The following is a 23,541-nucleotide window of genomic DNA, read 5'->3' on the forward strand; positions in this document are numbered from 1 at the left end:
TGGGGAGACTGCAGCCCTTCCAGGGGTTCACAGGAGAGGGGGATCCCTGCACAGCTTCCCTTCAGGTACCCATAGTGCAGGCAAGCAGTGGTTCTTGGTGATCTGCCCCCACTGAATGCCACATGCTGGGGTGTGGAGAAGAGTTCAGAGCTCCAGTGTTTCCCAGCACAGGAAGGGTGAGTAGCTTGGGCCAGTGAATGGCAAATGAAGTCAGGCAGGGGCTGCTCACAGGCTCCTGAGAGCTTCCTGCATGGGTGGAAGGCAGAAGGTGATACAACATCCTGCACATTGTGCAGTCCCACATTCCTGTCTTCATCCACTTTGTGCCTTTTTACCCTTCTAACCCTCTTTCCCTGTCATCACCCTCCCCATGTCAAACCGGTGTCCTGCTCCAACCAAGACTTGAATCGAGGCAAAGCCTATGGACATCAAAAGTCTTCCCAGGCACAACACAGAGAACAGAAGTGGAAAACTGAACAGAACATCAGCCCTCTCATCTGGAAAACCCCTTTGGGATGCTGGGTGGTGGGGAGGAATGGTCAGGAGGACGCTCAGCCCTCCAGGGAGTAGGGCAAGAGGAGCAGTGGGACCGACCCTTTCCCAGAGGAGCCGGGGAGCAGCAGGGACCAACACACTGAGAGAGGATTAGGCCTGAGTGTGCATCGACAGGATCCTACAGGCTCACCTAAGCTTAACAGCTGCCAAATAACACGACAAATCATGTGATTCAAAGCAGAACAGCTCAAGCTGCCCCTGGAGATGAAGGAGGACACGTGTCCTGTGCGGGGCTCGCACGCGCGCACACCCCGTCTCCTCGCATTTGCTGAAAGCTGCTCTGGCCTGATTTTCAGAGGTGCTGAGTGCCTGCAACTCATCATGACAGGCTATACATCAAATCCATCACCTCTTGGGAAACTTGATTACCCTAGTGGAAACCCTCGTTTCGAGCATTTAACTGGTTCCTACTGGTTTCAGCCGGTCAGCTGGGTTTTGGACCGGATCACTCAGTTTGGGCTGTACTCATCCTTCAGGAGAAATAAATCCAAGTCCACGAAGATCAGTGTAGGAATCCACTGAAATGTCTAGACAGGTGTCAATTAAAATAAGAATTAAAGAATCTATTTTTAAAACATTGAACCAATAAAAATAACTCACACTTGGCTGGCTAGAGCTGTTCATCAGGTGACTTGCTGCTGAACAGATGTCTCCAGCTGGGAATTCTTGGATGAAATTCTCTATCTTCTCCTTCTTTTTAGAAGTCAGTTATTAAAGAAGTACTTTAGAGGTTTGAAACATGTGCTAATCCAAGCCAGAAAAACAACACAAAACAGAAACCACGCATACATTGCCAAGAGAGAGGTTGCTGAGGTGCAATCACAGCTTTGAGGGGTGAAGCTCTTTATCTGGATGTGTGAAGGATGAAACACACTGATTAAAACCCCTGCAAGTACAGAGTTAATGTTGAAGATAAATAGGGCACTCACACTGAAAGCCTGGAGAATCTTAGAGAAAACTGTCTAGGAGACTCAAACGTGCTTTTATCACAATGCTCAGAAAATGTATAAAGTGGTGGTTAATTGTGTGCATGGACATTAGTTCATAGCACTTGGAGATTTTTGTTCCTAAATTTTCAGCCACGGTGGGTATTAATATATGTATTTTAAAAACATAACGAATACCTGTGTTACAGTTTAGCCAAAGGGAGATAACAGAAACTGCTGAGGCATGGGCATTTACTGATTGCTGCAGGAGCTGTTTCTTTTATACCTTACAGAGTATAGGCTGCAAATTCTGGTGTGTGTTTCTGCCTCCACCAACATATGAGGAATTGATCCCAGCAGAGGAAAATGATCTTCCTTGGTACAGCACACCTGAAGTGCCCAGAGGATTTCCATTAGAATAGGCACAAAGGTGAAGGAACCTTCCCTGAGCACCTTCCATCCCCACAGCAGCCTCTGCTCAGCTCACACTGCCCCTCTCCTTGATTTTCCTGTGATCCCTCCCCCCAGCCGAGGAGACACAGTCACTGTTGATGGGATCTCAGAATGATCCCACAGAACTGGCTGATCTGCCTGGAAAACATTCAGCCTGGGAGACAGGGGGTGAGAGCTTGGAGCACCACTGTGCTGTCAGCTCTCCCACACAAACTAATCCAACCGTTCTGCAGAGAAGCTCTGGAAGCAAAGGAATAGTTACAGAGCAACTGCAGCTTGTCCCAGGGACAGAAATCAGCTCTGGGAGCTTTCCCTGTGTCCTGGCCCAGCCATGTCAGACCTGCTTCCCTCGGACTCTCTGCAGGATCCTGGTGGTGGCCAGTGATGGGAACCATCTCCAGCTTTCCTAGGGACTGGAGAGCTACTGAGGTTTAAGCTGGTAGGTGTTCAGGATATGCAGCAGCCACACAGGCACAGATGCTAAAACACAGTTTTATTTCCTAAAGATAAAATGACAAGTTGCACTATGAGCCAAATATCTTGTTTGGGTAAACGAAGTGTAATTTACACTCTGAGTCTGATTTTAAATCATCTGGTCTGGGGCTATTCGAGGCTGTGGATCTGTTTACATGTAAAAGAAATAAAGATCAGGAACCTTTTTTTTTTTCCTGTCTGGGTAACAGCTGAATAACTGTTCCTCAGACTAATGGAGAGAGCAAAGAGAAGCATTTCACCAGAATTATTCCCTTTCCTTGTCTCTTTTGTTTTCCCTTCTCATGTTTAGGACTTAAAAATATTTGGGGAGGAAGGTGGAGGCTTGTAGAAGTCTCCTCATTTCCAGTTTGGCTCATCTTTACTTCTCAGAAATGCACAAAAGGACTTTAATTGCACTGCATAACGGGTTCCTACTAAATATTTCCTCACTTGTCTTCTGCACCTGGATCTCTATGGAGGGGCTGGCGAAGGCAGAGAGCTGAATTCCTCAGGTGAACAGAGAGCTTCATTCCCAAAGGGCACAATAAACCTGATCCTTCCTCTTCTGATCAACACGAGCACAGAAGCTGCAGACCTGACCAGTACATCAAAAAGGAGCTTGAAAAATACTTTGAGCAAAAAATGCTAACGGTGCATCCTTCTCCTGTAACCACACTGATATTAAATCAGGAAACAGTACGGAACAACCACAAACACATATATACAGGGGCTGTCAAAACAGCAACAGAACCAAATCCCTAATGGGGACTAAAGGTGGAAAGAGCAAGAAGAATATACAGTACAGGCTTTATGATTATATTTAAATCCTTATGCAGCAAATGCTGGAAAGGGAATTCCAAAAATTTTCTCTATATAAGCAGTTTTTTTGATCCAGGACTTTGTGCAATGAAAAGGAATTACAAATCAGTCTGAATGAAAGGATACAGGTCCCAGTGGGCATTGGAGCGTGTCTGTGGACTCCTGGGCTGTAACAACAACCCCTGGATCCTGCAAGGGCCCAGGGATGTGCCCAGCCCTGCTGGGAGCAGCCCATCTGCTGCCACGGGCACTGACAACAACGCTGTCTTCCTGAAAAGATGCCTCCATGGTCCTGGGTTTCCTCAAGCACAGCTGAGACCAGACTTTCCTTCTCTCCTTCCTGACCACTGAAGATCTGATCATTGAGAAAGTCTCCCGCTGAACCCCTTGGAAAGACGGGCAATGGACTATGGCCAGAAAGGGCTGCTGACCTTCCCTGGGACATCTCCTGGCTGCTCATGACTGTGTGACATTGGGTAGAGTTCCAGGACACCTTCCCTGCCTCCCTGACACATCCCTTTTCTATAGCCCTTCCAAGGAAACTAAAAACCCTTGGGAAGATCACCTTTTACACCCAGACATCTGCACAGTACCTTTGAATTCACAGGAGAAGCTGATAAACAGGAGAGATTTTTTCCTGTGGTAAGATGTGGTCCCAGTTCTGAAGGGCTTGAAAAGCCTTTGAAGGACACGAAATGGCATTGCAAGATCTGGCTGCAGCAATCACAGTCCTTCAGCTCCTGCTGGCTGCTTCAGTCCCCAAAAGCAACTTCTGATCACTCAGGAAGGTTTTGGTGCTGTTTATTAGCTACAAGCTCCTAAAAGGGCTCAGATAGTAAATTCAACATGCCACGGTTCAAGTGGGAAGCAGGACTGAGCCAAGCACGGGAGGAAAGCTGACCCTAGAAAGGCTCCAAGGGGGGATTTTGTGCTTCTGGATCAGGTGTTTCTGCTACAGATAAGTTTTACCATGATGGCAAGGGGAATAATAACAAGAGTATGTATCGGAGAGGGAGGCTATGACTGAGACTGCAGAGTTTGGAAATGGTGAGAAAGGGGCAAATTCTCTTGAAAACAAGTTTGGATCCATGCATTCATGGTACCATGGGGCAAAAGCTGAAAGAAATAAGTAGAAGGAGAATGTTTCTGCTCTTTGTTTGCTTCCCTGCCAAAGACACCGTTGTGGAACATTGTAGAAGGGAGCGAAATAATGCCATTTGGTCTCGAAGTCACCCTCTTCCCCTCCCCGGAGCGCAGCGAGACCCCGAGCCAACTGCAGAGGGTGCCGTAGAGGGGCTGTGCTTCTTTTTTCCTGCACAAGAAGGCAGGAGCCAGGCTCGGCAGCAACCCCCTTCCAGCCCCCGGGCCCGCGCAGCTGTCCCGGGCTAACCCCGGGCAGCGGGGGGCACTGGGGGCCGCTCCCGCCTCCAGAAAGAAAATAATATCCACGGGACCCAGGGGTCCTGCATCCCCCGAACCTCGCACGGACGCGGAGCCTCGCCGGGGCATGGCCCCGACGTGCGCTGGTGGGACTCCCCCCATCAGGAACCGTCGCTCCCCCTTCCGTCTGCATCAACCCCCCCAAAGTCGCGCTGCAGCGTTTAAAGGGGGGATACCAGGGCCGACGGGGGGGTGCGGAGCTGGGCATCGCTCGGGGGGAACCCGGCGGGCAGTGACACCTCCCCAGTGTCACAGCGGGGCTCACGGTGCCTTCACCTGTCCCGCACAGCTACACCCGCCCGGCTGCGCTCCCTCCGCAAGGGCCCCCCGCGACCCAGCGAACCCCAAACCCTCCGCCCGCACACCCTGACCCCCGCCCCTCCTCAGCGGGGATTTAATGCTGGACGCTGCAAAACCTCGGCAAAGAAAAATACTCCCAAAAAAAACCTACCCTTTTGAAGTGTGGCTCCTCTCCCTTCTCCCAGATCCACCTGTGATAACGTGTCTAAAGTTAGTTACTGGGATTTGCCCCTCTCTTAACTGGTTCGGGCTAAAACCTGAAGAGGTCCCAGTTAACCCAGAAGGGTCCAATAGCTGATTTTATACTGCAAAGCTGCTGTGCAGACTTTGTCCGAAGAATGTTGCCCGCTTTACTTTGACAATCCCCGCAGAAAGGGGAGAGCGAGGGGAAACAAAGCCTTATGATTACCAGTAGTAATTTAATCCTAAATTCGTGGGCCATTCCCATCAGCCCGAACAAGCAAACATCAACACTTTTCTTTCTCATGCACATGTATCTGCGATAGATGATTAACCAGGTCCCTCGCTGCTTACACAGGGGAAAAAATCCTGACAACCAGCACGGTGTCTGCTTGCGGTTTGGGAAATTAAAAATCAAGTGAGGGGACGTAGGAATTAGGGAAGTGATGTCCTTTTTCTCCGTCAGTGCCTGCTGCCAGCACCGGGTGATTTCGGTTTGGGTGTACGTTGGTTCATAAAACTCCCTTTTCAGTCGACATCTCCCGCTGATGTTACGGGGTAAAAAAAAAACTAATTTGGAGAGGAAAGTAACAGTCAGCTCCCAAACCCGGGGAGTTCTTCTCAGAGAACCGAACATGAAAACCACATATTTCGCAGTCTTCTTAATTTTTATCAGTTACCTAGAGCTGCTGTTTCTAAGAATTGGCGATTGGGATGGCAGCGTAACAGAATTCCTTTTCTAAATGTCACTTAGAGATTCAGGCAGAGCCCTACCCGGCTGAACACGGATAGGTATCTATATGTTCCAGCTTTAAGGGAGAGATTTCAAATTTCAGTGGCTCCAGGACTCCCACTGCCCTGCCCCGGGCGGACACTCCGGCTGGAGTTGATCTGAAATGACATTAACATTTTCTCTGAACTCGTCCCGGTTTTGGCCGGGAGTTTGCGAAAGGCAGGGGGGAGAGGAGGGAGAGCGGGAAGAAGTCATTCAGTCATTCTTTCCTCGAAACTAACCTTCAAAACCCACATCTTAAAATACAGAAAATAAAAAAAAAAAATTAAACCCGCTCGGTTATCGGCTTTCGGGTGCGGGGAGACGGTCGCAATTAAAAAACTGCCCGGAGGGCTCGGCAGGGAGGAAAGAGAGCTGCACCCCGCGTTGCGGGGCCGGGCAGGTGGGCGCCTCTTCTTCCCCCTCCGCGGGCGCGGAGGGGACGGGGAATCCTCCCCGCAGGAGCCCTCAGCCGCCGCTTTGCCCCGCGGAGGATTTTAGGGTGCGGGCCGGGATGCGCGGAGCTCCCTCCCCCTGAGCGCAGCACCGCGGCTTAGTCCCGCGGATGGGGAACTCTTCTGAGCTGCCTCGCTGGGCTCTTCAGCCCAGGAATCCTCTTCTTCTGCTCCAACGACATCATTTCTTCCCCAATCCTTGTTAAAAAAAAATAAATATATATATATACATAATTTAAAATTCAGGAAGGAGCAGCCCCCCTAACACATAAATCGCATAGAGAATAACCTTTGGTGGCTGAATTTAAAGCAAAACTGGCCTTTAAGTGGGGATTCGGGGCACGAAGCGTTTCCGATTTTAGTCAGCCGCTTAACGCCGCAAGTTTTGTGGGATGTATTTTGGAAACGGGAGCGACGGACGGAAGAGCAAAGAAACGGACCCAGAAAGTGTCCCGAAATTTTATGAGGATGAGGATGGAAGCTCAAAACCAATCTGAAATTCACAGTTTAAAAGATTAGGGAAAGGGACAGAGTGTGTATGGACAGGGAGATAATCAGATCAATGCTTCCTCCGCCTTTCAGTAGCTCCACCTTGTGAATATACCTCAGTAATTATGAGAGGAAAAAGTATTATCCATCTAATGGCACATTTTGCAGGGCTGCATCCAGGCTTCCCAAGCTCTCGCCAGGGTCCCCTTTCTCTCACTGGCAACGATAACGTTTAACGTGCAGGTAAAAATAAAGCGCTCCCCAAGCAGCTTCCAGGACCTCCGAAATAACAACCCCAGCGGACCCGCACGGGGGTCTCGGCAGCCCCCAGGCCCTGGGAGGCGGCAGCTGCCGAGCGGGGACGGCCGAGCTCCTGCCCCGCTCCGCTCTGCCCGGCTGGCCGGTCCCCCCGCCCGGCCCCGGCGCTCCCCGCCTCGCTGTGCCTCGGAGCCGCTCGTGACAACGAACAGACGGCGGTTTCCCAAATCTGGGGCTGCCGGGAAAGCAGCAGCGCGGTGGCCGCGCGGCCCCCGGAGCCCCGCGCACGGCCGGGCTGCGATGCCCGTGGGGGATGCGGAGTGCGGGGGGCGCGCAGGGGCTGCGTGTGCCTTCCACGCGTGTCCTCCCGCACACGCGTTCGGAGCAGGGCGACCTGCGGAGACAGGTCTGCGTGCTCGCGGCAGCGCTGTCCCGCTCCGGCCGGGGCCGGGGTGAGGGGACAGCGCTCACCGCCGGGACCGCAGGGCGCGGGGAGCGGCAGAACCGCTGCCGACTGCGAGCTCTGTCCCCTCCGAATGCCGTGGGGAAGCACTCAGACGAGGCACCGCCACACGACATTAAGTCCCGGCGCGTCTGTATCGCGAAGGAGGATTGGGATGAAATCCCCCTTCCTGCTTGCTACTCCCTCCCTCCAGCCCGCAGCCAGAGGGACCCGCTGGAATTTCTTTTTTTGGGAAAGGGGGGACTTCGCGCGACTTTTGCCTCCCTGGTCCCCTGCTCGGCTGCTGCCGGCTCCGAGGAGATGCGGATGAGAGGAACAAGCGGGTCTGGGCTGCGGGTATCGCCGCGGGGCTGGCGGAGCGTCCCGCAGGGACAGACCCGCACCGGGGGTCTCCGCAGTGTTGGGACGGGGAGGGGGGGACTCCGCAGCGTTGTCCCAGCTCCAGAAAGGCAGTTTCCTCCTCACAGATTTCGGGAAAGCAGGTACATCCTGAACTTTCTGGGTGCTTTTGGCTAAATAAATGCGGGTGATGGGAATACGGGGGATGCCGAGGTGCCAGGGCGGAGGCGCAGCTCCGGAGCGGCGCGGGCGGGCCGGGACCGGGGCAGCCCCGCTCCCGCATCGCTCCGGTCCCGCACGCCCGGCCCCTTTTTCCGGGCGGTTTTTTATCCCGTGAAAAGTAGTTGTTATTCTCTAAAAGGCCACTTGGGGTCACACTTTCTGTCTGTTTGAGCGTAAAAACTGTAAAAAGAAGCCCTAATCTCCCTTAAGCGTTACAAAATGTTAAAAAAAAAATCCTGTTACGGGACCAAAAAAAAAAAAAAAAAAAAAGAAGAAACTAAAAAACCTTACAAGGCGAGTACTCCTTTGCATGCAGTCACTCACTCAGGGAACAGCAGAAGAAAGCAAACACGGTCCCGAAATGTAATTATATTTTCTCCCTTCTCTCCCTAATATTTGCAATTGTCTGTGTCAATGCCGCTGCTTTACTTCAGGGAGAGATTTGCTTCCTGTAACCGGGAGGGTTTCCCCGGTTGTACACGGAGCGCTGACAGCCCTGCCGAACCGATGCTTCCCTCGCTCCCGGCTCCCCGCGCATCCCCCTCGGCGCCTCCCCAGCCCAGCGCTCGCTCCCGCCCGGACCCGCCGCGCCTTCGCGGCCGGTTCTCCCGCGGTGCCTTCGCGTCGGGGACGCTTATATAAAGTTGGAGAGGGCGATGCTTGTGCGTGGCGTGGGGGGAAGCTGGCTGTCTTGACATTTGCTGTGGGACGGCAGCGGGCGAAAAGGGGACTTTTGTTATATTTAGAACAAAGGGACGGGCAGGATGTCCCCGAGCCGTCATCCTTTTGTGGGCTGCAGAGGCCGAAAATGATGGGGGGGGGAGGGGGAGACAAACAAATAAATAAATAAATAGCGAAACAGATAAAGAGGAGGCGGCGGTGCGGGCGGGGGGAGCCGGGGAGCGCCCGGAGGCGCGGGGCTGGGAGCGGTGCGGCCGCTCAGCTGGCGCTGCGGAGCTGTCACGGCCCGTCCCCGCCCCGCCCCGCCCGGCCCGGCCCGGCCCGGCCCGGCCCCGCCGCGCTGCCATTGGCGCGGCCGCCGCCGGCCCCGGCCCCCGCCGCGCTCTCGGCGGGCACGGCCGTATAAGAAGCCAAAGGGGGCTGCGCTGCGATCACAGCTGCACAACGAGCGCTGGCGGCGGCAGCTACAGCAGAGACCTCTCAGCTCGTCCCCCCTCTCTCCTCCTTTTTTTTTTTCTTTTTTTTTTTTTTCCCTCCTCCTTCCTCCCCCTCTTCCCTCCCCTTCCCCTGCGCTGCCAGAGCCAGCGAAACTCCCGTGCAGAGCCCCGCCGCCGCCGGTAGCCCGAGCGCTGCCCCGGCGCCCGCTCGGGCTGGAAAGTTGCGGCAGGCTCCGGGCTCGGCTGCCGCGGGGAGCGGGCTCCGGACTTACAAAACCCGGCCGGGGGCGCGGGCTGGGCGTTTGCACCGACCTTCTTCCTGCACAGACACGAAGGCAGCATCTTTGTTTTGTTTTGCTTTTGCCCTTCCTGCTACCGCTCCTTTCTCCTCGCGACCGGGCGCCGGGAGCTGCCGCAGCCCGCGGTGCGGGGCGAACGCTGACACCGAGAGCCAGGAGCCAGCCAGGCGGCCCCGGGGGCCGGCTCTTCCTTGGCTTTGTTGCTCCGGGCCGAAGAAGCCCCAGAAGCCGGGAGAAGGAGGCGGCGGTGGAGGGGGAGCTGAGGAAAGGAAGCGAGAGCTGAAAGCCAAAGTTGCTTTGGAATAGGGGAGCGCAGCCAGCCCTGTGCCAGGCTGCGCGCTGGGGTGAGGTCTCCAGCCCCCTCCGCCGGGAGAGGTGCCCGCAAGACAGCGATGGCAGGAGAGCTCAGCATCGGAGCCGAGCTGCCTACTAGTCCGCTGGCCATGGAGTACGTCAACGACTTCGACCTGATGAAGTTTGACGTGAAGAAGGAGCCCCTGGGCAGGAACGACCGCTCGGGCAGGCACTGCACCCGCCTGCAGCCGGCCGGCTCCGTCTCCTCCACCCCCATCAGCACCCCCTGCAGCTCCGTGCCCTCCTCGCCCAGCTTCAGCCCCACCGAGCAGAAGACCCACTTGGAGGACCTGTACTGGATGGCCAACAGCTACCAGCAGATGAACCCCGAGGCGCTGAACCTCACTCCAGAGGACGCGGTCGAAGCCCTCATCGGGTCCCACCAGGTGTCCCAGCAGCTTCAAGGCTTCGAGAGCTTCCGGGCCCACCACCACCACCACCATCACCATCACCAACACCACCACCAGTACCCCGCAGTCACTCACGAAGACCTGGCCGGCAGCGGGCACCCTCACCATCACCACCATCATCATCACCAGGCCTCTCCCACTCCCTCCACCTCCTCCAGCTCCTCCCAGCAGCTCCAGAACTCACACCAGCAGCATCCCCCCTCCAGCAGCGTGGAGGACCGGTTCTCAGATGACCAGCTGGTCTCCATGTCTGTGAGGGAGCTCAACAGGCACCTCCGAGGCTTCACCAAAGACGAGGTGATCCGCCTCAAGCAGAAGAGGAGGACCTTGAAGAACAGGGGCTATGCCCAGTCCTGCCGGTATAAACGTGTCCAGCAGAAACACCACCTGGAGAACGAAAAGACCCAGCTCATTCAGCAGGTGGAACAGCTCAAGCAAGAAGTGACCCGGCTGGCCAGAGAGAGAGACGCCTACAAGCTCAAGTGTGAGAAACTTGCCAGCAATGGCTTCAGAGAGGCCGGCTCCACCAGTGACAACCCATCCTCCCCCGAGTTCTTCATGTGAGTGCTTAACAAAAATAATTAAAAAACAAACAACCCCCCCCCCCAAACCTGACCCCTGTCACCTTCCCCCCGCTCCCATCCTCCTCCGACATCTCCATCCATCCGTCTGCGTGACTAGAGAGAAAGAAGGAGAGAAAAATAGAGACTTGATTTTTTTTTTTTTTTTTTTTTTGCAGCATCCAGTCTTCTAGAGTAGCTGTGGGAAAAGTAGGCTGGGGGTGGGGATGGGAGAGGTAAAGTGCAACTTTTTGACTTTCGTGTGCGAGTTAGAGACAGAGACAGAGGCAGAGGCAAAGGAGAAAAGGACAAGTGAAGCGTTTTATAGATCGCTTGCTTGCAGAGCGAGATGGACTTTAAAAGAATAACAATAAAAAAGGACAATGAACAAGCCATCTATAACGTACTGCCTGCTTGGAAAGAGAGAGGACATATACAGCACCATCTCATGCACAATTTACCTGCTTGGAAAAAGAGAATAAATAAAAAGGACAATATATGCAAACTCTTCATATATTGCCTGCTTTGAGAAATAAGTTACAGGACTCAGATGGGACATTCAATCTAAGAAAAAGAAAGAATGAAAGAAAAAAAACTCATCAGTTTTATTGCCTGCTTGATTATATAGAAAAATACGAAAATCTGCATTAAAAATATTAATCCTGCATGCTGGACATGTATGGTAATAATTTCTATTTTGTACCATTTTCTTGTTTAACTATAGCATGTTGATCATTGATCATAGATTTCTGTTGTTTTGTTTCATCAATAAGAAAAGCATCACAAGTTATCAAACTTTTTACTGCTTGTGCAGTTTTGTTCGTTGGTTTTGCTCTTGTTTTCTTTTATGGTTGTTAGCTTGTAAATATCTGCTACTTCAAACCGCACAGGAAAAAAATACACAAAAAGCAAAATAACATTTCAGCAGGCTGGTTATACGGTTTGTTTGGTGTTAAAGAGATACTTAAGGAAAAAAAGTTATGGGCATTTTGCATTAGAAAAAAACCAACTTTGTATATCTGGTGCACTTTTAAGTTGTATTTTGTTGTTGTTGTTAGTTTTCATTTTGGTTTTTGTTTGTTGGGGCAGAAGCAAAAACGCCTGAATGGTATTGACAAACCTAAACTTAACAGGGAAAACCCCTCATCGGTCACTAGAACCTACTCCATGCCTTAAAGTGGCAGCGAAGCTCTTTCCTTCAGGACAATTCCCAGCCTGGAGTGGTTAGGCTTGGCCATAGTTTCCCTTCTGATTGTACACTCAGGAAGCGAAGGACGGACGAGATACCAGTTCCTTTTCTAAAACAACTGCCCCTTGATTTTCGGTAAATAAAGAGAAAAAATAACCCCAAGCCCTCCTCGTTAGGAGTCAAGTTGTGACAGCAGCGAGGGCTCCGTGTGGCCACTGAAGTTGGGTTTCTCAATGGCAGCAGTGGATGAGTGGGCTGGGAAAGTGCATAAAACTAAAACTTTTTTTAAAGAAGGCATACTGCAACTTTTGAGTGTATTCTTTTGCAATGATTTGTAATCTGCTTTTCTGCTTCCCTATGCAGCGAGTGAAAGTTTTAGCCAAAATTTATTTGCAGTTCTATAGTAGTAGTAGTTTGGAGTCTTATGGGTGTTTTTATTACTTTTTTTTTTTCCTCCTGCAGGTCAGTAAAAGGATTTACGTTGCACTGACAAAAATACCAAAATGAAAACTTATTTTTTAGTTTCCTTTTAGGATAGCTGGCACTGCTGGCCGGATGCATTTTAAGTTTGTATTAGTTTATAAATTAACAGTAATAACAAGATTGTAATGAACAGCATGGTGCTTGCAGTTTTAAATATTGTGGATATTAGTCATGCATCAGAAAACGATCTTTGGTTTTTACTGATTCAACTGTGTTGAAATCAAAACATTGCAGCAGCGGAAAAAAAATTGTTTTTATTTCATGTAAAGTTCTGAAGGGATCAATTTCAAATCCTGCTTATGATATGAAAAATATTAAAAACCTGGTCTATTGTAGTTTTATTCAGACTGGTTTCTGTTTTTGGTTATTAAAATTGTTTCCTATTTTGCTTATTAAAATCATTGAAATGGCATTTCTTGGAGGGACCTGCTTCTCTGACGTCTCGTGTTCCGGGGGAAAAAAAAAAAAAGGAAAGAAAGGAAAAGTTGTGGCCCCCTCCCCGTCCTGTCCCTGCTGCCGGCACTGGGCTTGCGGGGGGCGCGGGGCCGCTTTGCCCACTCGGGAACGCTGCTGCCGGCGGGGAAGGAGCGCTCAGCCCCCCACCCTCCTCTGCTCGGCTCGGAGCTCGCCCGTGTCAGGGGGAGCATCGCCCCAGCCCCTCCGGGGGACCCCCGCGCCGGCCCTGGCGGGGTGTCCCCCCCCGGGCTCCGCTTCCCCCGCCGGGAGCGGGAGTGTCCGACCTCAGCCTCCCCGGGCTGAGGGAGCGGGGAAGCGCTAAGGGCAGCCACCCCTCTTTTGAATTTTTTCTTTCTCTCTTTTTTTTTTTTTTTTTTCCCTTTTTACATTAGAAAAGGAGAGAACTTGGACAAGTCTGTCCTTTCCCCGGCTCCTTTGGGATCCGTGCTGGCCATTCACTTTCCTCCCGTCCATCCTCCTCTCTGTCCTCACACTGTATTTATTCCGGCTGCTTTTTTTTTAGCATGAGCAACGGGCAGCTTCGAAGACTCTTTAGGTGCGTGTGGAGAAGGGGACGTATCTCCCTCCACCACCCTCCAGGGCTCAGCACCTCTTAGCCCCAGAACCATGCACCAACTGCTCCCAAGGCAGAATAGCTGTACAGCTCCCTAAAGTGAAGCAGGAGGAGGTTAAAAATACCACCCGCTCCTTGCCTGGGTGCGGGAAAGGGACTCCCAGAGCCGGGTCGCGGCGTGTCTGGACGCTGCTGCTCTCCGAAGTGTGAAAACGGTGTTGAATTTTAAATCCCTCTTAAAACCAAAATCCAAGGTACCACAGAAACAGAAAAAATAGGTTCTCTCTGCCCTCCTGCCCTTCCCAGCAGCAGTGAGCTGTCCTTGCAGGGACAGCATAAGGCGTGTTCGGAGAACAAACCGGTTAAGGACAGAGTGTGGAAAAATAATTTAAAAGCAAATACAGTAACTTAAAACAAAATCCCCTCTTAAATCCCATCCCCATCCCTGCCTTGTCAGAGCCAGCTGGGCCAACCACTGGGCTGAGGGAGTTTGGAAGGGGCCAGGGCCCGTCCCTGCCCCCCGGCTGCATGAGTCAGGCCCGGAGAACAAGCTCGTACCCTGCTGCCCTGCCAAGGGGGGACAGGAGTTTGCAAAGGAAAAGGCTGGGAGAGCCTGGCTTTCCCTGTATAGCCTCCCCCCTCGCCAGCAAATGCTATGGCTGCAGAAAGTCTGAGAGGAATATTGTTTGTGGGAACTGCCACCGCATATTAATGTCCCCTCATGCATGCATTGAATAAATCACTAGGCCTAATTGAACAACAACAACAACAACAACAACAAAAAAGTAGGAAAAGCAGGCCTTAGAAAAGCCCTCCAGATTCCCACCGCAGAACGGTGTCAGCGGCGGGGCAGCCCCGCGGCACGGCCCGGGCAGTCCGGGCTCTGCTGGCCCGGCCCCGCTCCCGGCCTTTCATCTATTCCTTTTAAAAGGAAAGAAAAACGCAACCCCGTCCCATCGGGGGACTTGGGGCCGGTGGGACCGGGACGGGCAGGGCTCGGCGGGCGCCGCGAGGAGCAGGGGCCGGGCCGCGGGGTCGGGCTGGCTCCTCTGCCCGCGCAGGCGGCTCCTGGAGGGGCTTCAACGCGCCGAGGGGGGCAAAACCCACCCGCACTTCTGCTCGGCCTGCGGCTGGGCAGCACCGGCGCCGGGGCCAGGCAGCCCTGCGGGGACCGGGGGGGGCAGCGCTGCCTGTCCCCCGCTGCCTGTCCCCCCGGGGGAGCCCCCTCAGCGAGGGGTGACCCCCTTCCCTTCGCTCGCCTACTGCCGTCCACGGGATCGACTTTGATCTCTCGCCGTTCATCACCTGGTTGACACAGGGGCAACCACGGAGAGCAGCTACTTGAAGCGAAGGGAAAACTCCTCTTTCCCCTCTTTCTCCTCCCGGGAGCGGCCTGCCCGCGGGGTGCTGCGCGGGTCAGCTCCGGGGCGCCCGCCCGGGGCTCCCCGCTCCTCTCGGAGAGAAGCTGCGTGTCAGCTGCGGGGAAAGAGCATCATCCCTTCCCAAGCCCTCTTCTCCCCCGTCTCCGGACGTGCCGCTTTGCCCGCGGGTGCTCTGCCCGTCCTGCGGTGCCGCAGCCCCAGCCGGCCTGGCCCTCCCGGGGCTCGGAGGGGTCGGGGGAGCTGCTGCCGCGCTCCGGGGCTCACGAAGGCCACGGCTCGGAGGGGCCGGGCACTGACCAACCCTCGCTCCCGAAATCGCCCAGGCGACCCGTCGCTCGCCCTCGGGGCTCTCCGGAGCGAAGATGCTGCAAAGAGCCTCCAAAACAGCCGGGCGCAGCGGCCCCCATCCCGAGTCACTCCTTGCAGCCCCGGGAAGGATGGGGTCGGGGTGCCAGGGAGACAGGACCGGCCCCGGGCCCAGGACTCGGCCCGGGCCGAGCACCCACGGCCGGAGCGGAGCCCCAAGCGCTGGGGATGCGCGGGGAGCAGAAGTGGCGGTGCCTTTGCCGGCGGTGGGAGCCCCCCAGGGCAGCCCGGCGGGGCGGGCGGCTGCTCTGCACCCCGGGGATGGATGGGGCGTGTGACGGGGAAGGACCCCAGGTTTGCCCCGCTAAATTTGTCTGCCAGACGACGGTTTAGTACGTGATCTCGTATAGCGCAGGAGGACGATTCCCTCAAGTGAAAATCACGATCTCGCAGTTTTACAAGAGCTGTTGTTAACAGCCGGAGCCAGCTCCGCACCCCCCGCCGGGACAGAGGTGGCGACCGGCTACGGCTGCTCCCAAACTGAACGAGACACTCAGACAGGAAACACAATTGGCAACAGCCCCCCCCTTCCCCCATTTACTGACACAGAGCTCACAGACTATCGCTGCCAAGCGCTTAATAGACTCTTCTCAATATTCCCTTCCCTCCTCCCCTCCAGGAGGGTGTATAAAGCTGATTGTCTTTAATTCCAAAACAGAGACATCTAAGACTAAAAGGACTTTTTGAACTAAAGATAGACACATCGCTCTAAGACTTCCCAGGGATGCTGAGCGCTGCTGCCGGCCGGCAGATGAGTCGCTCGGTATCGAGGTGGGCAGGCGAGATGCGTTATAATGACGAGCCAGGGGTTTGCGAGATAACTGTTCCCAGCTGGTTTAGGGTTTAATTTCTTTTTTTCCCCCTCTTTTTTTCCTTCCCCCTTTCCCCCTCGGGCTGGCGTCGTGCCCGCCTGGCTCTAGCAGGCTGCTCAGTGCGGGTGATTGACAGAGCAAGGTCAGGGAAGCTCTTCGGGGCTGGGGGTGTCGCGTTTCGGGGAGGGCAGATAAAACACCTCCAGCGCTCGGCAGAGCCCTCTCCGGCTCCGCGGCCGCGCAGCTCCGTGCTCAGGTTCCGCGGGGTCGGGGAGCTGCCGGGCTCCCGGCCCCGCGCCTCCCGCTGCCCGCATCCTGCCCCGCTCCCGGGGGTCCCTCTTCTCTATCTTATTTTTTTTTTTTTTTTAATCTTTATTCGGGCCAGTTTCACCTTACTTTTTTCCTTCTCCCCCCTTGCCCCCCCTTTAAAATCATTACGTTTCACTCCATCAGGGTTACATTAAATCGGAAGGTCTGTGCACACACACACACACACGCACTCTAAATAGCTTATTGCATAATCCCGTGTAGCGTGTTCAGTAATGTCTCACGCAGCGGTCTGGTAGGATCCCACGCTGGACTTTTGTTTCATGCAAGAAGGAGAACAAGAAGGGGGGAGTTAAAAGACGCTTTCAAGCTCTGCCTTTTCTTGATTTTTAAATGGTGATTTCAGTACTGAATTCTGAATGCAGCATGAAGTGCTGCAAAATGTTTTCTGGCTGTTGCATCGAGGACAGGGAAGACACAATTTATATTTTAGCTGGTCCCACACATCACGGTGTGGAAGTGTTAGGAAATGGACTGTGGTGGACTCGAGACCTCAGGTGCTGCAGATCCTCTGCCTTAAAAAGAATCTCTCCAATGGGGGCTTATCGTGTGTGCAGTTTTGTCACAGTAGAGCAGAAATAAACACTGCAGTAAAGAGGGAAAACAATAATTCCACATAGAGAAAGAGACATGTTTTCCTGTCCCATGGAGACTGCTGGTGGGTTTTAGAGATAGTTGTCCTCTGCCATGTTTTATTTCCCCTTTCAAAGTTTCACTGTTTGTCTTAAGGCACAGATTCAAAACACTGCATTTCCACTTTATACATGTATTCTCTTAAAAGATTTGTTTAGACAAGGAAACCAATGCTAAGTGTTCTCACTTGAAAGAAATTAAATATATAGAATGATAAGCTGCTGCTAAAATATATAAAAAACACTTAAATTAATAATAAGAACTTGTTCTGAGGCAAAATTCAATTTTACTTCCTATTATGCAATCTTTGCATGTAAAGTTGCTTTAATGCAAAATAGCAGCTCATCAAAAATTCTGTTTTATTGGTATCAAAAATTTATGATATCCTGAGGCATGAGGGGCAGAGAGCAAGGTAGCAAAGCTGTGTCCTTTTACCAAGTTTAGTGCTTTCTTTAAAGAAACATCTCCAACTTATTTCTTCTCCCTTCTTCCTCATTGTTGGAGGCAGTGGGTGAAGGTTTATAGCAGAGAAAACTCCACTGCCAATGTCACTGTGCTGCTCTAATGCACCATTTTAATTGTACCCTCTCTGCAGACTCTTGCTTTTACTGCAATACTAGGAGATAGTAGGACATGTCCACACAAATACAGAGCTGGGATTATTTCTAAACTGTGATGTTTTCATCCAATATTGCAATAATGCATACGTACTGCAAATATATGGGCATTGCTCGTGCCTGCATTTGATTATCGAAGCCTGAAACCTCCCTCTGATAAAATGTAAAGATCTGATTCTGCTTTAGCCTCGACTTCCCACTAATGAGACTTCATTTGTTTCCAGAAAGGTGCTCCTGGCTTTATAAAGGATATTAAACACTCAGTGACAAGGGCATTGTGGTCAGCACGATTTTCTTCTGAAATAAGTGTGGCAAGAAATCGGTGTCAAGTACCTGAAATCTGCATTTATAAAAATAAACAGTACTCCTTCCACAGTAGAACTTCAGGTAATTTATTAAAGCAGGCCATTGCCCTTTCCCAGGGGCATGGTGACCTGGCCAAGGTGAGCTGCAGACTGACAGCAGGGCTCAGCCTGATGAGTTGCTCTGGGCCTGTCCCCCCCTCACAGAGCTGGAAGCTCAGGGCAGGATCCCTGAACACCAGGAATGGTGAGGCAGGAAGGCAGCACGAGCCTCTCTGATCCTGTTGGTCCATGGATCCTGTTTTATTTACTACTGAATGGAGCTGAAACTTTCCTGCTGCTTCAGGGGGCCAATTCACAGAAGAAATTACAGAGGGTAATAAACCTGCACCTTGGACTTCTGGTAACTGCTTCTTCCTTACTCTTATGCTGTGGTGCACTTATTACCTAAAGCTTCTACAAACACGAGAAAAGGAACCTATAATTATAAACAGGTCTCTGAGCTAGCACTGGCCCTCACAGCTCTCCAAATCTGCATTTTCTCCTTATTTAAGGCAGCCAACAATTACAGGAAAAAAGGGGTTTGAGCCTGAAATCTCTGCTCATGCAATCCTGAAGGAAAGCTTTTACATTTCTCCTCAGTCTGGTCCCCATCTTGCTCGTTTTCCAAGGACACCCAGCTCCGCGTGTTTGTCAGTGCTCTTGCAGTGCTACCATCAGCTGCAGCCCTGAGCCATCCCGTGCAGCTGCTCAGGCTGACAGACAGAGTGCATTCAGGACAGCAGAAATACAGGACTGCTGAACTCCTTCTGACACAGCCCATCCTCATTTCCCTGTCAGCCTTGACCCCGGCTCGGGCGCTTTATTCGGGTGTTGCCGTGGCGATGCCACGCTGGCTCTGAGAGCACACCAGGATCCCAAGGGCTGAGGAGCACAAATTCATCAGGGCCAGCACTGGTTTTGTGGAGTGACAGGTTAACCCACTCCACAGGGGTAGCAAGGATGTTTGCCAGCAGAAAATGGTTTTGAAAGGGTATTTCCAGGTCCTCACTTATCTCAAGTCAGACCCAAAAGAACAGTGTTAAGTAAATACCTGTGAGCCTCTGGGGCTACGTAACAAATGAGTCATGCACGCGTCAGACAGACAGACAGGAATCATCATAATAACATTAATAATAAAGAAAAGTCTACGGCTTTCTGATTTGCAGTATTACCAGAACTCCCTCGTGCAGTGATTTCTGTCCTGCTGCATGGAGACAAAACCCATGAACTGACACAAAGGAAAAGCATCCTTAAACAGCAGGTAAGTTTAAATTGGAAATAAACAGATCTTACAGTCACATTACTCAGCTCAATAATTAATGAAATGGCTTGGATAAAATTTAAAACAAAGCAGAAGTATCAGCTGATGTCTGCTCCAGAATCTAAACCCAATGTTCCTACTAAAAAGTCATGTATCTTTTAAAAGAAACCCTTCTCCATAATCTGTTTTCAATTGAAGTCTACAGTAAATATATCAAGATTACTGAATCACATTGTTTACAGATGAAACAGTTTAAAGGTGAAGTTATTTTTGGTTTAAATCTTCTGTGTTTTAAAATGAAAGGCATTTTTGGAGTAGCTGCTGAAAAACAAAAAACCAGGAAAAAAGAAAAAAGGAAGAAGATGAAACGTGGCACTGTGAGGGTTAAGCAAGGTCCTAGAATCCAAGTAAATATTTATATGAGTGCTCAAAGAGGGGGGAAAAAATCTCAATATAACCAAAATATAAATCATGGTGCTTTATGTTAGCTGTCAAATTATTCTAGCCCCTGCATTCCAGTACTTGCTCTACTGGTAATGTCACATACAAGATGTGGGCTTATGCCCTGGTGCAGGTTTGGCAGGTAATTAAAGGCAGTTGCATGGAGGTTTACACAGACTCCCCAATCCCCTGAAAGACAAACAACCTGTAAACTGTGAGAGCTGCAAGTGTGCAGATCTGGATGGGAACAGGGATTCTCACAAGCAGGGGGAAAGCCTGGCTCTAGGGTGCTGCTCTGCTCCTCATCTCCAGCCTGAATTAACTCTTTGGGGCCTCTGTGGCTGTTGCTCTTTGCACAGCCAATGAAAGCTGGATAGCAGTGGAATCAGCAGCCAGGTGTCTGTCAGAGGGACAAAAATAATAATAAAAGCAAGCCCTGAGGGCAGCAAGCCCTCGGGTCAGGTTTGCCTGCATTCTTGACCTGGGGGAGACTATTCTTGCTAGAAGTCATCTGGGTGATTTAGTCTTTCTGCTTTGTCCAGACTGTCAGTTGGAGACTCCATTCTCAACAGGGTGAATTATTCCCCCCAGGTTCCTGATGCAGCCTGTTCTCCACCCTGAGACGGTCCTGGGAGGAGACTGCAAATGATGCCCAGGTGAGTCTCATGGCCTTGGATGAAACTCTCTCCCAAAAGAGAACCAGAATCCAACTCTGGGGCTCAGCCCCCTGTGAACTCTCATCCTCTCATTTGACTCTCTCACGTGGATGGGGGGACACAGATACACCTTTCACTTTGCTCTTCCTGCCATGGGTGTTCCCACTTCGGGGGGTGGATCTTTGCCCTGGGAGGCACCCGCCTGTCTCCTGCTCCGGGTAGGAAAGGGGCACAGGGCTGCAGGTTCTGCTCTGGGAACTGGAGCCCTGTGCAGCCACACCTGTGTGGATGCAACCTCGGTGTGCTGGAGCTGTGCCAGCACTGACACCCTCTCATTGAGCCACGGGATTAGCATGGCACCAGGGTGACGGGTTCCTGCCCCGCGGCTCCCTCCCCACGCCGTGTGTCATCCCCACCTCAGCCTGCAAGGGCAGGGGCTGGGGGAAAGAGCAAATCCTCGGGATTTCACTGCCTTTCCACGGAGGTTTGCAGAAGAGGAGTCAAGCTGTAAGGGGGTCACCCCTCTGCAGGGATAACCCCACCACCAGCACCATTCCACGGGGGCTGGTGAGCAGCCACCACTGTTTGGCTGCCAGAGGACCATTCATATTCATTATGCTAATTTCTACCTACATCCTTTCTTACCTTCTAGTCATATACAAAATCAGAAAGCAAGGCCCTTCCTGAATTAGTCCGGATCCCTGCTACTCAGCTTGGGAAATGCCAGGTTGAATCCTGACAGTAAGGTGAAAAAACCTCCAAAACCCCAAAGCAAGCAGAGATCAACTTTTGGAATTGCATAGGACCCTTTATGTGCCCTAATCAAATGGTGATTTGTCTGTCTGATAGGAGTTTAGATAAAGTTTTCAGCAATTTGCAGTAATTAAATGTGAAAGGGGAAGAAGCACAGGGTTTCCAGGCAACATGCTGCAGAAGGGGAGTTTTGGAGGAAGGCAGAGAACCCCTGGTTAAACATCTGCCAGCCTGTATGGAAGGTAGTGGTGATTTCTCTGCTCTTACGGGGTTCCCCCCTCCTCTTCACTCCCTGCAAAGATGTTCTCCTCCTGCTGTTAAAATCAACCAGAGGAGAGGGAAAATCCCTGGAGAGCAGGGAAATATCCTTCAAAACAAGTTATTGCCTTTGATTACAAGTAACAGATATTAAAAAAAAAAGTCCCAAGAAAAGACACTCACCTCCTCCATAAGGACTTTGCTCCCGTGTCAGAATTATGCAAGCTAGAGCACAGTGCAATGCTCAGGATATTCGAGATAGCTGTCAAGAGCAAAGTATAAACATTTCCAGCCAATGCACTTAATAGAAGTGTGTTTGCCAAGTGCTGCAGCCTCCTTTCTTGGTTATGGCAAGGAAAAGACCTTTTTTATAAAGTAGAAGAAAAAATCCTCCCCCAGTTAAAAAGTACTCCAACCAAATGTTTGAATGTCAACCTTTTCCTGGTGTTTTGCTTTGTTACCCAGCAGGTCTAGCAGCAGTGTATCCAAAGTCTACTCAGGTCCTCCCATCGTGTATCCCTTCCCACAAATGTTATCTGTGAGAGAACAGCCCCACTCACAGATGGGCCTGAGCTGACCAGCAGGTGGATGTGGTGAGTGAACCCACCACTGTGATCCAAAGGGGATGCAGAAGAAATGGAGCCCCTGTTGTGCATAAAGCACAGCAACATTCCTGGGAGAGCAGAGTCTGTGGGAATTTGGACATTGGACTTTGCTGGGACCAAAGGTTGACCCCATCCTCCAAGAGGGGTGAGGTGGCTCTGGCAGGAGGCCACTGAACTCAGGGAAGAGAGGCACTGCAGTGGCAATTAAGCTGTAACCAGCATCTGCCTTTGCTTGAATCACTTTGCTCCACCCTGAACATGCAGTACAGCAGGGCTGGAAGCTCCTCCAGCCAAGAACTTGGGACTCCAGGGAAGGGGTGTGTTTGTTCCTCCTCTGAACTAACAACTTCATTCCAAAAGCAACCACAGTTGTCTCGAGCTACTGTCACCAGTTCCATATGCCTTTAGCTAGAAACAGAAGCTTTCTGTGAATGAAAGAGGCCTGAAGATGATGCTTCTGTTTTAATTAACTAATATACCCAAGAGATTCCTGCCTTTTCCTTGAAATCTCAAATGGCTTCTTTAATTGCTGTTCTCAGTGACAGTTTAATCCCCACTCCCTGGCCTGCACTTGCCTTTTCCCAGGGCACTCTCCCTGGGTGAGAGCAGAGCCCTCTCTTGTAGCCAGGGTGCAGGAGGGGCTGTTTTCCATTAGGGAACCTTCTGATGACTCCAAGATGACTATGGAAAACCCTCCCTGAGTTTGTCCCTCCATGCCACATGATAGAAGTGTTGACAGGAGGTCTCTCATCCAGCCTCCCACTCAAAGCAGGACTGTTGCCAACACCAGATCAGGTCAGCCGTGGCTTTGCCTCAGTAAATCTCCAGCAGTGAAGATCCCACCACCTCTCTGGGTGTCTCTTCCACCCACATTCTGCTAATTCTGTTTCTAGGAATTTACCCATCTCCAAAGTAACTCTTTTCTACCAGCAGGACAATAATTTGAGGACACTTTGCAATGTACCCCACCCGCTGTCCTTCAAGGATCTGGCAACCCAGAAACACAAGAAGTTGAACACCTATTATGGAAACCAGGAAAATTAAGTTTTGTGTTTAGATACATAAAATCCCCAGCAGGCTGTCCCTCAGCCTTACAGGCTGGAGCCACCATCAGCATCAGCAGTGAAGTTCTCTAGGCCCCTGGAGTTGTGCTCCTGGGATAGCCAGGAGCAGCTTGCTGCCTCTCTCAAGCTTATGTCTAATTCCCATACATGAAAATCAGGTATTATTCTGCCTCTCCTGGCTTAAGGCTCAATTTGCTGAGGTGTTCTCAAAGCGTTCCCATCAGATCCACCAGGTGTGGCAGCAGGATTTGTGTTCTGAGTGCATGATGTCCTATATGTTCACCTATACGTGTGTGTTTGCAGCCTCTTTCCTCCCCTCTGGCTCAGGTTATTCTGTACAAAGCAGAACAGCTCTGACAGAGCACAGCAGGAAATAACGGTGCCAGGGCACCTCTGGGGATGGGTGTTTGCACCTTTGGGTGCTGCAGCAAACC

The 23,541-nt window shown here is 51.7% G+C and overlaps 1 protein-coding gene across 1 annotated transcript; it reads left to right on the forward strand.

Annotated features, from left to right (window-relative positions):
- The first annotated feature begins 9,415 nt into the window (after window positions 1–9,415).
- Window positions 9,416–12,970, forward strand: MAFB (MAF bZIP transcription factor B). Its single transcript, XM_039386709.1, has 2 exons — window positions 9,416–10,886; window positions 11,066–12,970. The coding sequence occupies exons 1-2, from the start codon at window positions 9,955–9,957 to the stop codon at window positions 11,124–11,126; spliced, it is 993 nt and encodes a 330-aa protein (XP_039242643.1). The 5' UTR covers window positions 9,416–9,954; the 3' UTR covers window positions 11,127–12,970.
- The last annotated feature ends 10,571 nt before the right edge of the window (window positions 12,971–23,541 follow it).

The sequence above is a fragment of the Pipra filicauda genome, unplaced genomic scaffold (genome assembly GCF_003945595.2).
Source record: "Pipra filicauda isolate LSUMZ 115617 unplaced genomic scaffold, ASM394559v2 scaffold4_size7858003_pilon, whole genome shotgun sequence".
In the NCBI taxonomy this organism is placed as follows: domain Eukaryota; kingdom Metazoa; phylum Chordata; class Aves; order Passeriformes; family Pipridae; genus Pipra; species Pipra filicauda.